This window comes from Pangasianodon hypophthalmus, chromosome 4, assembly GCF_027358585.1.
Source record: "Pangasianodon hypophthalmus isolate fPanHyp1 chromosome 4, fPanHyp1.pri, whole genome shotgun sequence".
Taxonomy (NCBI): Eukaryota; Metazoa; Chordata; class Actinopteri; order Siluriformes; family Pangasiidae; genus Pangasianodon; species Pangasianodon hypophthalmus.
Genome location: NC_069713.1, coordinates 32,705,878 through 32,719,638, shown reverse-complemented (window position 1 = coordinate 32,719,638; position 13,761 = coordinate 32,705,878). Strand labels below are relative to the sequence as shown.

The 13,761-nt window shown below is 42.5% G+C and overlaps 1 protein-coding gene across 1 annotated transcript in view; it reads right to left on the bottom strand.

The window, feature by feature from the left end:
* The window catches only part of lamc1 (laminin, gamma 1), a 64,408-nt gene that overhangs the window by 11,865 nt on the left and 38,782 nt on the right, over positions 1–13,761 (bottom strand). The window contains exons 3-14 of the mRNA XM_026936654.3: positions 12,772–12,902; positions 9,277–9,443; positions 6,865–7,053; positions 6,632–6,749; positions 5,736–5,834; positions 3,742–3,878; positions 3,521–3,643; positions 2,659–2,848; positions 1,520–1,635; positions 701–922; positions 408–596; positions 42–287 (exon numbers count right to left, since the gene is read on the bottom strand). Coding sequence (XP_026792455.3) covers positions 42–287; positions 408–596; positions 701–922; positions 1,520–1,635; positions 2,659–2,848; positions 3,521–3,643; positions 3,742–3,878; positions 5,736–5,834; positions 6,632–6,749; positions 6,865–7,053; positions 9,277–9,443; positions 12,772–12,902 — 1,927 coding nt within the window. The remainder of the gene's footprint in view (positions 1–41; positions 288–407; positions 597–700; positions 923–1,519; positions 1,636–2,658; positions 2,849–3,520; positions 3,644–3,741; positions 3,879–5,735; positions 5,835–6,631; positions 6,750–6,864; positions 7,054–9,276; positions 9,444–12,771; positions 12,903–13,761) is intronic.

Sequence of the window (13,761 nt, the reverse complement as noted above, 5' to 3'; positions counted from 1 at the left end):
TCTGGTCTTTGGTGTGAACTGGCGGTCCTGGAGGTACTCACCTTTGCACTTTTCAGCTGGGTTGCTAGCCAAGGCGTTGCCATAGTAACCATCTTTGCAGCGATCACAGAAAAAGCCGTCCGTGTTGTAGATGCACTTGAGGCACTCGCCACTATCGCGGTCACAGTTGCCCACGGCGTTGGGGTCGATGTTATTGTTGCAGTTGCACGCCCGGCACACCCTCACTACACCGTTAACTTTTTGTGGGGGGCCGAAGAATCCGTCGTCGCAAAGCTCGCAACGTTTCCCTAGGTACAGACATGAGACACAGTTACTGTCTATAGAAATGATAATCGCGCACAGAACTACTCGCAGAAGCAACAGGCGGCGCCTGGGATTCGCTCGGCGCTGATCAGCTCATCGGGTACCTGTGGTGCCGAGCGGACAGTTGGTGCACACCACCTCTTTGGTTTTGGGCACGATCGCGCAGGCGGTTCCTGCAGGACACGGGCACGGTTTACAGTCAGAAGCCGAACCCACTGTGGCATCGCCATAGAAACCATCCTTACACCTCTCACAGCTCATGCCAAATGTATTGTGCTCACAGTTACACATTCCTGTAAAATAGAGAAAAATAGTGTGACAATTTGCCCAAATTACACCACGGCTACGTAAATAAACTAAACGCTGCAGGTATGAATGTGTCATGAACGTGAGTGACCTGTTACAGGGTCGCAGGTGTCGCTGTGGCCATTGCAGTTGCAGGTTTCACAGGGGCTGAATTGACCCAGCTCTGGTTGGCTCCTCCTGTATCCCAGAGCGCATTTCCCACAGTGCTGACCCTCGTAGCCGGGAGGACATGAACACTTCTCCACCCAGCGTGCTGGATCCCCGTGTCCTCGCCGCGCAGTCACCAAAGACATGTTATCCAGATATCCACCACCTAAACGCCATGAGAGATTAGATTACGCCTTATCCAGGGGTGGGTGATATGACAAACCTATCATATCGAAGGCATTTCTACAATACACACTACACGATATACAGGATTCACACAGACTGCCAGCAACCCTACAGCACCTGCCTGATTCAGTCTGACGCTCTACGTCTGCACTTTCTGACTCACTTTCTCTTGCTGTACGTAGTCCTACATGATTACTCTAAAGATCTACATGTCCCACTCTTGCCTCAATGGATAATCACCTGGATATTGTAAATTTGTACCTAAAAACTTCTGCTGTAATCATTAAAAACTGTCCTGTGCTCATACTGAACATCCTTTCCAGTACTGTTTTGTCTTTACTCTTCTACACCTGTGTACTGCAGTGATTTCTAACACCACTATCCGGTGTGATGGGTTCTCTTCCGACTCGGATTCCTCTCAAGTTTTCTTCACGTTATCTCAGTAAGGTTTTCCTTGCCTCTGTTGCTCGTGGCTTGATCGTTAGGGATCTACGTGTACGTCTGGGTTTCTGTAAAGCTGCTCTGAGACATGGCTAATGTTAAAAACTCTATACTATGTAGAGGTGCAGAGGCGTACTTCTCTCGCTGTAGGTTCCACGGATCTTGATGGAAGTAAGATTGTGGAGAAGCTTCTGGAACTCTGCGTGTTTCAGCTCTGGTCTCCAGGTAGAGGAGTCTGGGGTGTGATGGAGCCTGTCACAGACAACATGCACATTTCAACTCCAAATTATTACCTTTAATGTTGATGACTGATGAAAATATTGTCAGGAATCAGAGGTCAGGATTTGTGTCTTGTAATTTAAAGGTAAAGGTAACTCACATAAGCGTTAGTGTCACACTTAGAAACCTGTAATTATATATTATTTTTATATTATGTATATACACTCACCATCCACTTTATTAGGAACACCTGAACATTCATGCAATCGTCCAATCAGCTAATCACGTTGCAGCAGCATAATGCACAAAAATCACGCAGATACAGGTCACGAAGTTTTATATCTTCAACGGTCCAGTTTCCGTGATCTTGTGTCCACTGTAGCCTCACATTCCTGTTCTTGTTTGAAAGGAGTGGAACCCGATCTAGGTTTCTGCTGCTGAACCCTAAACGCTCGACATACTGTGGGCTGTGATACTTTTCTGTTCAGCACGGTTGGACAGAGTGGTTATTTGGGTTACTGTATACTTCCTGTCACTTCGAGCCAGTCTGACCGTTCTCCTCTGTCCTCTCACATCAAGCAACGAGTTTTCGCCCAAACAAGCACCACTCACTAGATGGTTTTTGTTTTTCACACCAACTCTAGAGACTCCTGTGTGTGAAAATTCCAGGAGATCAGCAGTTTCTGAAATACTCTAACCAGTCTGTCTGACGCAAACAACCACGCCACGGTTAAAGGCTTTGAGATCACAGTGAACACTGACCGAAGCTCTTGACCTGTATCTGCATTGTTTTTATGCACTGCGCTGTGCTGTGCTGCTGCCACATGATTGGCTGACTGGATAACTGCATGAACAGAGTGGTCAATGAGTGTATATTTAATAATATACATAAAAAACTCAATATTTCAGCCTTAAATTTAATTTAAATGTTAATGCTTTCATTTAATTTCAACACCTTTTCATTAATAGCATTGCTTTGTGTTCCAGTTGGCTACAATCCTGATATTATTTTATTATGACCTGAACATGAGCACAGCTCTCCTAACATTACTTTACCTGAACACATAGGTCTGCATCTGGTCGTCAGGATAAGCGTTTCCCTGAGCGATGAGCGGCACAGCGATGCGGAGTCCTGCCCCCTCCAGCACCACATCCTCGGCTGAAAGACGAGTGTCACGGCGATCCACCCGGAAGTTGAGTGTCAGGTTCTGACCGTAGCTCAGGATGTGGTTCCCCAAAAATTTCTCTACAGGAACAAGTAACGCATTAACCAGTCAGCACACACTGTCCTCTCTGTCACACACCACTTCTGGACTGAGGCTTGAGCTCCAACACTGGGCCTCATTTATCACTCATTTAGTAAAGTTGGTAGTAAATGTTTTCCAAACAGGCCAAACAGAGCTAAAAATTCCTAACAGATTTTGAAGACTTTCCGTACTCCGTATTAATTACCAAGTGCATTCACAGCACAGCTGACTGATATTTAATGACCCCCACAAAACTTCATAAAAGGCAAAGCTGAATCACAGTGAGCTGAAAACGAGAAAACGATGACTAAAGGCAAAGTAAATATTCCTCAGCCACTGCAGGACGCCATTTCTTTTGTCCTAATTGAATAACAAGCCCTATTTTGTCTTCATTCATGGGTTTGTTTTGGGTTGTTTCCTTTCAATGTGAAAGAATCAATGAATTTAATATGAAATGACTGAAACGTTTGTAATTGAAATAAATAAATCTAAACTTGACAGTGTAAAATATCTACACCTTTACAGTAACTCTCACCAAACTCACGAGCTCGTGTTGGATACGAATGTTTTTCCGAACTAACTGGATTTTCATGATACCCTGTTTCTTGCGTTGGTTCTCCTACGAATAAATCCATTTGCATCCAGCTTGTTAAATGAATCAGCAGCTGTACCTGGAGCCACAAAGTACATGGGGAAGTAATCCTCTGAAATGAGCGAGATCTCCTGAGAGCTCGGAGACCAGTGCACTGGCACGCTGGAGCTGTCTCTCTGCTGACCCTTCCAGCCTTCATCACCTGACAACAGCAAAAACACAACACGTTCATTAACAAAACGTGAAGTCAAACACATGTACACACATTTCTCAAACGTGTGTGTGTGTGAAGAGACTCACCTTGATCAAAGGTGGACTTGAGGGTGTGTATGCTGTAGCCTTCTGCACTCGCACACACAGTGGAATGATGGAAGCAGAAGCATGGCATGCATCCCTGAGGATTCTGGGGGTCCAGGTTGAAGAAGCCGAGTTTACACCTGAGTGGCAAACAGTCACAGTGTGTTAGTTAAGATCTACTGAACTTCCAGGACCAGAGTACCGTTCCTCAGGAACTCAGGTAGGGAGACAATAGCATTCGAGAGCCACCGCACTTCCTGCTGAATCCAAAGTAACTAAAAAAAAACACTGAGCCTCAGATTGTACGAAAGCTCTGAACTGAAAGTTTGTAAGGGAAAAAAATTGTCATTATTTGTCGTTGTCATTATTACTAGTCCATGTCTTTACTTCTAGTTATTATCTCATTATTTCAGGTTATGTTATATTTAACATTTTCATTTCCTGAGAACTTTAAGGCTGGTCTCAGAGCAACAGCCAGGCAATCTGATCACACTGCACTGCTAGTAACTAATAAACAGCTTACTGGTGCGTGAACGAAAGGGCAGGTCTGTCCAAGTCATGCGTCATAGCTGCGCTTCAGTTAACAGTCTACAGAGCCAAACTGGATGTGCATCAAACTATTACACACACAAACACGCAGCTGCATTCATCACTTCTAATTCGTTACGTCTTTCAAGTCCGTAATACTCAACCGGCGTCATTCTGCGTTTCCTCCGAATACCAAAAACGCTAAACAGAAACGTTGTTATACTCGTGGTTCTGTTGTCTGTCGTTTTGTGTAATTTGACGGAGCAAATAATCGTGACTCGCTCTGCTGACGACGTGCTTTGGAGTCGATATTTTTTATGAACTTTTATTCCACAGGCTGTTTCCTTGGTGAAATCCTAACTTAGTTTTTAAAGGTAATAACAATACAAACAATGTATTTATTTCTATCTAACTGCTCACTGCATTTTAAAATAAGACTTTGAAGCTCCTTTATTTGTTGTGTGTCATTTTATGCTCTGAGTTTGGACTGTCAATCAGCTGACACTGCCTAAATCTACAGTCTGGGCTAAAAGGAAATCAGCCCCAGCCTCACTTCTTCACACCATTCGGTGGTGCTGCTGCGCTTCCTTGCACAGAAATCCAAACTAATCCAACACTGCTTAATAGCAGATAATCTGCTGTGGATGAGAAACATAAAACGGATGTCCTGTAACATGTGAAAGCGATGATTTCCCATTTATTCCATCCACTACTGGTTGTGTTAAACCACAAGCTTCCCATAAATGTTTCAGATGTGCTGGTTGTGCATTATTTTAGTGGCTTATTTATTTTAATTTACTTATTTAGAATTGAATTCTGTTTACATCATTAATGTGAACAATACATTCGCAGTCTTCTTGTGATTTAATGATGTATACATGTTAAGGAATACATTCTTATGAAGACACTTTCTTGTTGAAAATCAGGAGTGTTGTGTGTGTGTGTGTGTGTGTGTGTGTGTGTGTGTGTGTATATATAAAGGCGGATGGAGTGTATAGTTTGAAGGCCCTACATGGCATTGCTCAGGGCAGTTGCTCCTATCTCTGCGCTATTTTCTCCTGCCTCCAACACTACCCCTAATTCTGTCTCACACACATACCTCCCCAATTAGCTGTCTGTCTGCCTCCCACACACACACACACACACACACACACACACACAGGGACTTTCCATGTTTAAAAAAAAAAGTAAACCTCAAAAAGCTTTTAATAACCAGCAGCTGATTAAAACCATGTTTCCTCAGAGACGTGTTTAAAGCAGACTTTGCTGGGAATCTTTATAACACGTTGATGACATGTTCATTCTGGGACACAAGTGTTGGTATCTAATTTGAGAACAATGTGAGCTGGCGGCTCTTTTTCTCCACGGCATGCGTCAGCACTGCGGCATGTCCCAGTCTGCACGGAGAGAGAGAGAGAGAGAGAGAGAGAGAGAGAGAGAGATCTGAGCGTGTGCTAATGAGTGCTGACCTGTCGCAGCTGAAGCCGTCCACGTTTTCCTTGCACTGGCAGCGTCCTGTATTGACATCGCACTCCTGTGTGCTTCCGGCAGGGTTGCAGGAGCAGGGGCTGCGGAGGAGCAGAATGAAAGAGACGCTATCATGCAAGAATTTACAGCCACTAACTAAATCTGATCTGCAAATATCATCTTCCAGGAAGAAAAAAAACAGAGAAGGAGAAAAGAAACATTAGAATTAGAATTAATTACAATTAGTTCAATCACGTACATGAGTCTTAGCATTTAAAGGTGCAATATGAGGTTTTTTTTCTTTATTTCTGACCTCCAGAAAAAAATGTGGAAAGTACAGTATGTAGAACATGATTTTAATAAAATAACGCTTTAAGCCATCGTCTGTGGCTGAGATGTGGCTCGTTTCTTGTTTTGCGTTTACATGATCCTCTGTGCTATAAAATCAGCAGGAATGGAGGACTGACTCAAGGAGTAATAATAAATAAATAAATAATCATTCAAATCTTACTCAGCTCTTCCTATTTAACCGTTAGAAACCTAATATTGACACATTTTTGACAACTCATGCCTAATGTATCTTTAACTCTATACCATTTATACGACAAAATACATGTCGCATTTTACAAACTCGAGTTTCATGATTTGCTCGACATGATTTGCAGCAGTTCAGAAGCAGTCCTGAAGGTGACGATCATCAGGTACAGGCTTTAAATGAGGTTAAGGTCTGCTCGACTTTAGTGTGTGTGTGTGTGTGTGTGTGAATATTTTGTTACACTACACTATAACACTACTCTTAACACATCAGGTTAAGTCTTTTACTCAATGAAGGCCTTGTTGAGAAAAGTAAATTCATATTGTCTGTAATTATCTGGAGCATTTTACAGTTGGAGTGTACCTGCAGCCTGCCTCGGTCAGGGAGTGGTATCCGGGCTGGCAGCGGTCACACTTATCTCCCATCACACCCGGTTTGCAGCTACAGCGGCCCGTGTTGTCGCACTGAGTGCTCAGAGAGCCTGGAGAGGAGATGAAAACAAATGCAAATCAGTTAGAAAGAACACACACACACACACACACACACACACACACACACACACACACACACACACACGATCCTGTGTCGTCACTCACCAACAGGGTTACAGCTGCAGGGCAGGCAGCGCTGGTTTGGACCCACTCTGTAGTAGTTGTCCAGGCAGCGCTCGCAGTTGGGGCCGTCCGTGTTGTCGGCGCAGTTGCGGCAGTGACCTCCGTGACCCGTGGCACGGTACAGAGCCGGGTCGAAGAAACATTCGCTGCTCTTGCCATTGCAGTTACATGCTGAAACACACATTCGCATTTTTAAATAGAAATAAAGACTCCTGAAATCTCTGAGATTACCTTAATTTCATCCTTTTATACTCTTTTTCAAAAAATTCTGCAAACTGTCAGGCATCGAATAAAGCGAAATGTCACATTTCAAGCAAGCAAGCTTTAGCGTCATATGTGTGTGTGTGTGTGTGTGTGTGTGTGTGTGTGTGTGTGTGTGTGTGTGTGTGTGTGTGCAGAACAAGTTCATTTGTATCACAGGGGGAGAGCACTGCTTCAGGATCAGGGATGAGTTTACGCATCCTGATGAACGCAGTGATGTGAAATGAGAGGGAGCTGCTGGGAGATCAGCAGGCTTCCTCTGAGGGAGGGACAGTGAAACAGGAGAGGAGAGACAGGGTGTGGGAGCGCTGTGCTCTGGGACACTCCGCACTCACATACGCGCATTAGTCACGCATTCTAGGATGTGCCTGCTTGTAAAGCAAAAAAAAAAAGAAGAGAGAAGCATTAACTGTCCATTTTCCATCTCAACCCTTCTCAAACCTGCAGAGGATTTTGGGGGAGAAAAAGCAGGAAATTTACTGGACAGAAGCGGAATAAATTGATTACTGCACTATAAGGCCACTATAATGGCACTGTAACATCACTACGATGCCAGTACGTCATCACTATAACATCACTATTTCATTGCTATAATGCCACTACACCGTCATCGTAACGCCACTGTAACACCACTACAATCTCACTATAATGTCACTACATTGTCACTATAACGCCACTATAACACATGGCATTGTGGTGGTGTTATAGTGGCATTAATGTCACTATGTCTTCAATATAAGGCCACTCTTAATGCTGCCCCTATAAAATCACTATAATGCCACTATGACACCAGTATAATGCCCCTATGATTCCACTATAACGTCACTACAACACCACAGTAACACCACTACTACCACTGAGGCTACAATATCACTATAGCGCCGCTATGTTTTAAAAACATCACTAAAGTCACTACAGTGCCACTATAACACCCCTGTAATATCACTATAATGCCACTACAATGTCTTTATAACACCACTATAAAGCTACTATAATGTTGCTATGATGATTTCACTACGTCACCACTATAATGTCGTCACTATAATGTCACTATGTCAACATAACGTCACTATAATGTCACTATGTCAACATAACATCACTATAATGTCACTATGTCAACATAACGTCACTATAATGTCACTATGTCAGTATAACGTCACTATAATGTCACTATGTCAACATAACATCACTATAATGTCACTATGTCAGTATAACGTCACTATAATGTCACTATGTCAACATAACGTCACTATAATGTCACTGTCACCACTACAATGTCTCCACTATAATGCCACTATGTCAGTATAACGTCACTATAATGCCACTATAATGTCATGTCACCACTATGAGGCCACTTTAATGTCACTATAAATTCACCACTAAAAGCCACTACATTGTCACTATAACCTCACTATAATGCTATTACAACACTATAACGTCACTATAATGCCACTATGTCAACATAACGTCACTATAATGTCACTATGTCAACATAACGTCACTATAATGTCACTGTCACCACTACAATGTCTCCACTATAATGCCACTATGTCAGTATAATGTCACTATATGCCACTATAATGTCATATCACCACTATGAGGCCACTATAATGTCACTACATGCCACTATGTCGCTATGAATTCACCACTAAAAGCCACTACATTGTCACTATAACCTCACTATAATGCTATTACAACACTATAACGTCACTATAATGTCACTGTCACCACTACAGTGTCTCCACTATAATGTCACTATGTCAACATAACGTCACTATATGCCACTATAATGTCATATCACCACTATGAGGCCACTATAATGTCACTATATACCACTATGTCACTATAAATTCACCACTAAAAGCCACTACATTGTCACCATAACCTCACTATAATGCTATCACAACACTATGATGTCACTATAATGCCACTAAAAAGTCACTACAACGTCATAGTGATGATGTAGAAGGATTTTACGTCTTGTGCCTATCACTTGTTTCCACTTGAGAAACCCCTCCTCCTTTCACTGTGTATTGAGAGAAGTCTGGACAGCTCTGGGTTCAGGTGAGTCAGCGCACCGAGCCGTACTGCACCGCTCTGTGTAGAAAGCGTGATATACGAGTTCACACTCACGCAGACACTCGTTGGCGTTGTCAGTGGTGGCTCTTTTCCACGGCCGGTCGTTATAGAAGGGTTTACACACGTTGCAGTCATCGCCCTCTGTGTTGTGCTTGCAGTTACACACCAGCCTGCTGTACTCGTTCTTCACACACTCGCTGGCGTGGCCGTTACACTTGCACCTGAAGAGGAGAAGAGCAGGTGGTCATACACACAAACGTTCTATACCATATCCTCTAGCACTATGATAAAGCACACTCGCAGCGTGTGTACACATCCTGTCTGTGTTTTGGGTCTAACATAGACGCAAAGCTGTGAGACGAGAGCGGAAAGATGAATGTCATGAAACAGTGAACTGTTCAAACAGCGAACACGTCATACTGTTTACGGGGCCTATCACTATGTCACCACGGCTTTGTAGTGCCTAATGACTTGTCTTTATAAGACTGACCTTTGAATCACTCACCGAGAACAGCATATTGTTTTCTATTTTTCCCCCTCAGTGCATGAATAAAGAGCTCTGCACTAACAGGCCCACTTTAAACACTTTCAGGTAGAGCTGTCTGAACAAATTCCACTCGCTGAATAAGATGTTTTTCTAGTTTGTATGTTGCCGAAAGCAAAAAAAAAAAAAAAAAAAAAAAAAAAGCACTTTCTTCCAAAGCTTCATGCTAAAAACAGTAACTGAACACTGTATGCAATCTTTCTGGCATTTGTATTACATACTTATCTACTTAAACATTAAAAGGAACCTCCAGAGAGGATAACAAAAGCAGGTCCTTCCTGTCACGCTGCTGTGAATGCTGTTAGATTACCAAATCAAATTTTTCGACTCTTCTGTAGTCATTTAGAAGCAGTCTGTCGGAGCCGTGGCACAAAGCTTCATTTGTGCTCCTGGCCGCTGCTCAAGCACGAGGCAGCAGGAACATTCTCCTGCAGACACTTTGACGAGGGGCTCCACCGAACAAGAGAGGACTTGTGTGGCTAGTCACCTCTCGGCTATTGTCTCAGGTGTTTCTTGGCAAAGGCTTGTGGAAAATGTGGAGGATGGAACGGAAAAAAAGTGTAGGTCACGTTCCACTGTCAGAGCACTCTGAATTGTGTGTGTGTGTTATAATTAAAGTTGGTGAAGAATCAAGAAAGCTGGGGTGGAATGCAATTCCATTATCTGTATTTGTTTAGTGCTTCAAATATCTGGAATATCTTCATTCGGATTTAGACCAGAAGTGGGTGTGGCCTAAACCAGAATTTGTTTTAGTTAAATGTGAACTCTATCACTATGTCTCGAGAAACATTCAAAAACCTCTAGCACTGGGGAAAAAAAACAAAGAGCTGGAACACAAGCACTGCCAGCATGGTGTGTGAGTTCTGGCTCTGGCAGTTCCTCAACCTCAGCTACATCGCTCGAGTCATGTGCATGAGTGTTTTAAATTCCCAGGGTTATTATTTTTGTTTGTATCTGCTGGCGATATTTTGTAATAAATTTAGATTCCCAAAATATAAACAAACTAGTAGTGTAACTTAAACCACCACAAACCTGCCCAGGCAGTTACTAAGGATCATGTGCCTTTGTTTGAGCCTTACATCTGACCCCTTCCTGAAACCTCCCACTCTCAACTTCTTGTCTTTTCCTCCACTTAAAAAAGTTGCTCTCAGGGCTCTAGGTCACTAATGTTGTTACGTTATCACGGTTAGTCACGGTGATTGATCATTCAGTTACCTCACTGCTGAGTTTTTAGAAATACTGATTAAAAATGCATCTATTACCAGCTACCAAATCAGGGGACGCGACCCCACATGTCCTTGATGTACAAATGGCATCTCACAAATCTCCTCTTTTGTTTCATTTGATTATTTTACAAATTAATATTAGAAATATTAGCTTCTGCGTGCTGATATTTTGAAATCTTACTGGAAGTCACATCCAGAGAAGCTGTATTTAAATTAACAAGTGCTATTTTATAAAATAAAAATGGACAAATTTCCCTGTCCATCTAACTCTGTGAAACAAACTAGCATTGTGTCTCAAAATCGCATGCTTATGCACTATTCAAGACCATTCTTAAGTACCAACACTAAACGGTTTGGCTTTATGTTTAGTGTTTGAATTTTAAAACAGCTCATGTCACTTTCAAACCTACTGAAAGCTCGGTTCTGCGGACCAGCCTTCTGGACTTTCCAGCTTAGTAAATGTAAGGTCAGAGTTTTTGGATCTGAGACGTAGCTCATGACAACCATCACGACGACAGCGTAAAGTTTTAACAGAGCTCGTGAGTGTGTCTAACATCGCTGTAGATGAAATCGCTAAACATTTTACACTTCAGCTTGGATGGAAACCTGATGAACAGCGATGTTCTGGCTTTGACATGCCCTCTAGTGATCTTCTGGACGTACATAAGATGCGCAGCGAGTGTGTGAATAATGGCTGCTGCGGCACGCAAAATCATGCGTCACGTATAAACCAGGCTGGTTCGCGTCGGTCCGTTTCACACCACCTGCCATGGATTATTCTCCTACAACAACACAACACTTCCCACCAGACTGGAAAGTTAACGCAAAGAATTTTCCTTTGGTTTTTAGTCACTTACATTACACATTTTTGTTACTGACTTAATAAATTATTTAAAGAATAATTTATTACAGTAGTCCTATATTATCTATGCGGAATTTGAAATAAAATGTTTACAAGGATATGCAAAGAAACCTAAGTACAAAGATCTGGTAATAGAATTTTCCTTTTAATTTCCCCCTGGCTTGAGTTTATTTAAATGTTGAAACTGATATTTTTAGATTAGGTCATCATACTGGGAAATTTTTAAACCCTAACCCCATGAGCATTATTACTGGGATTGGATTGCTGTGGACCCGCGAGATTAATCAACACCTCCGGCTATTACACAGGTACAGGTCCAGCCCGCCCCTTCCTGCTCCCTCCGCCTCGTAATCCCGCACTCCCGTGCAGGAATGTCAGGAATGCAGGCTGTGTAATGGAAATCTGATCAACGTTTCAAACAGATTGAGGTGAAAAGAGCGGAGAGGGAGTTGCTTAACACACTCTCAACACTAGCCTGATCCCTGCCCTCAAAGAAATGTTTTTTTTTACAGCTCATTCCAGTGTCTTACTGAGTCGTACAACAAAAACTGGACGTGATTAAGGAGTCATGTCTGTAGGAACTTGCGCTCGTGTCCACAGGTTGGCAGTGTGCTCTATACTTCAGCTCGGGGTTTACATCATCGCTCCTGGACTTGTTCAAACTTGGACGAAAAGCGCTTGGGTTCATTTTTGTCAAATCTGTTTTTGGATTTGAGTCTTGAGAGTTGAATGAATTTTTGTGTTTAGACTACTTCCTAGATTTGGCTTGATCAGAACGACCATGTGCTCAGTGTGAGAGACACCAGACATAACAGAAGTTTTAAAAAATTAAAATAAAACAAAACTCGTATCAGGAACAACCTGTGAAATGAAACCACTGCAATTCACAGTAATGCTTTTGATTACAAAGCTCTCACCTTCCTCCCACAGCAAAGTCGGAGATGGCGTAGTAGTACGACTTCAGGACCTTGGGGTCGTTGAACACTTCATCTCCGAACGTGTTCAGCCTGTTCAGGGTCACTCTGATGTCTGTCGCAGTCACCCAATCCTGCAAACATACAGAGCGTTTAAGCAAGATGCTTTCACAGACAAAGCAAAGTACAGTTTCTTAATCTCCTGTGCGTACAGTGAGTCACAGGACGAGAATAAACTGAAGATACCGACAGATAAAACATTTTATTTCACATGGAATGGTTCGAGGCAAGGCAGGAATGGGAAGAATATCATATGGAGATAGTGGAGAGACAGAAAACGCAGAATTCCCTATACATCCAACATCTGGATTTAGGCCATGTGGAAAATAATGCAGTTTAAATGAGAACAGAACTGGATCAATACTTTGAAATTGATACAGAAAGCAAAATGAGTAACCTACTTAGTATTAAGCAGTCACAGATTTTACTGATCTCTGTTTACGCTGGATTACGGATTAATGTTGGATTTGATCATATGATTTAGCAGTGAGGGAAAGCCATATTAGTGCTGCAAGAACACTTCTCACAGGATAGGATTTTACAATAAATCTTGCATGCTTTCAGATGCAAAAAATTCCTAGAAAATCTCTCACGACTCTAAGCATGAGAAACTATCTGTAATGTGTAAAGCCCAGCTGGCAAAGAGCAGCATAAAGCCCTCAAGCCTTTCTGACACCTTATCCATAGCACACAGCTGTGATTCAGGGCATGTTCCTGCTCAGGCAGGCCGCCAAGGTCTCACACACACACACACACACACACACACACGGTTTGACCCACTAGCACATCTAATGATTAGTAGTAATCTCAGCACAATAGCTAACCGCAAAAGTAATGCTGGTGTGTAGTTTAGTATAAATAATCCAAACAAGTCTGCACATTAAGTTAATGTTTTATAAATAAATAGTTAAAGCTCCTTAAAACTGAGACAGA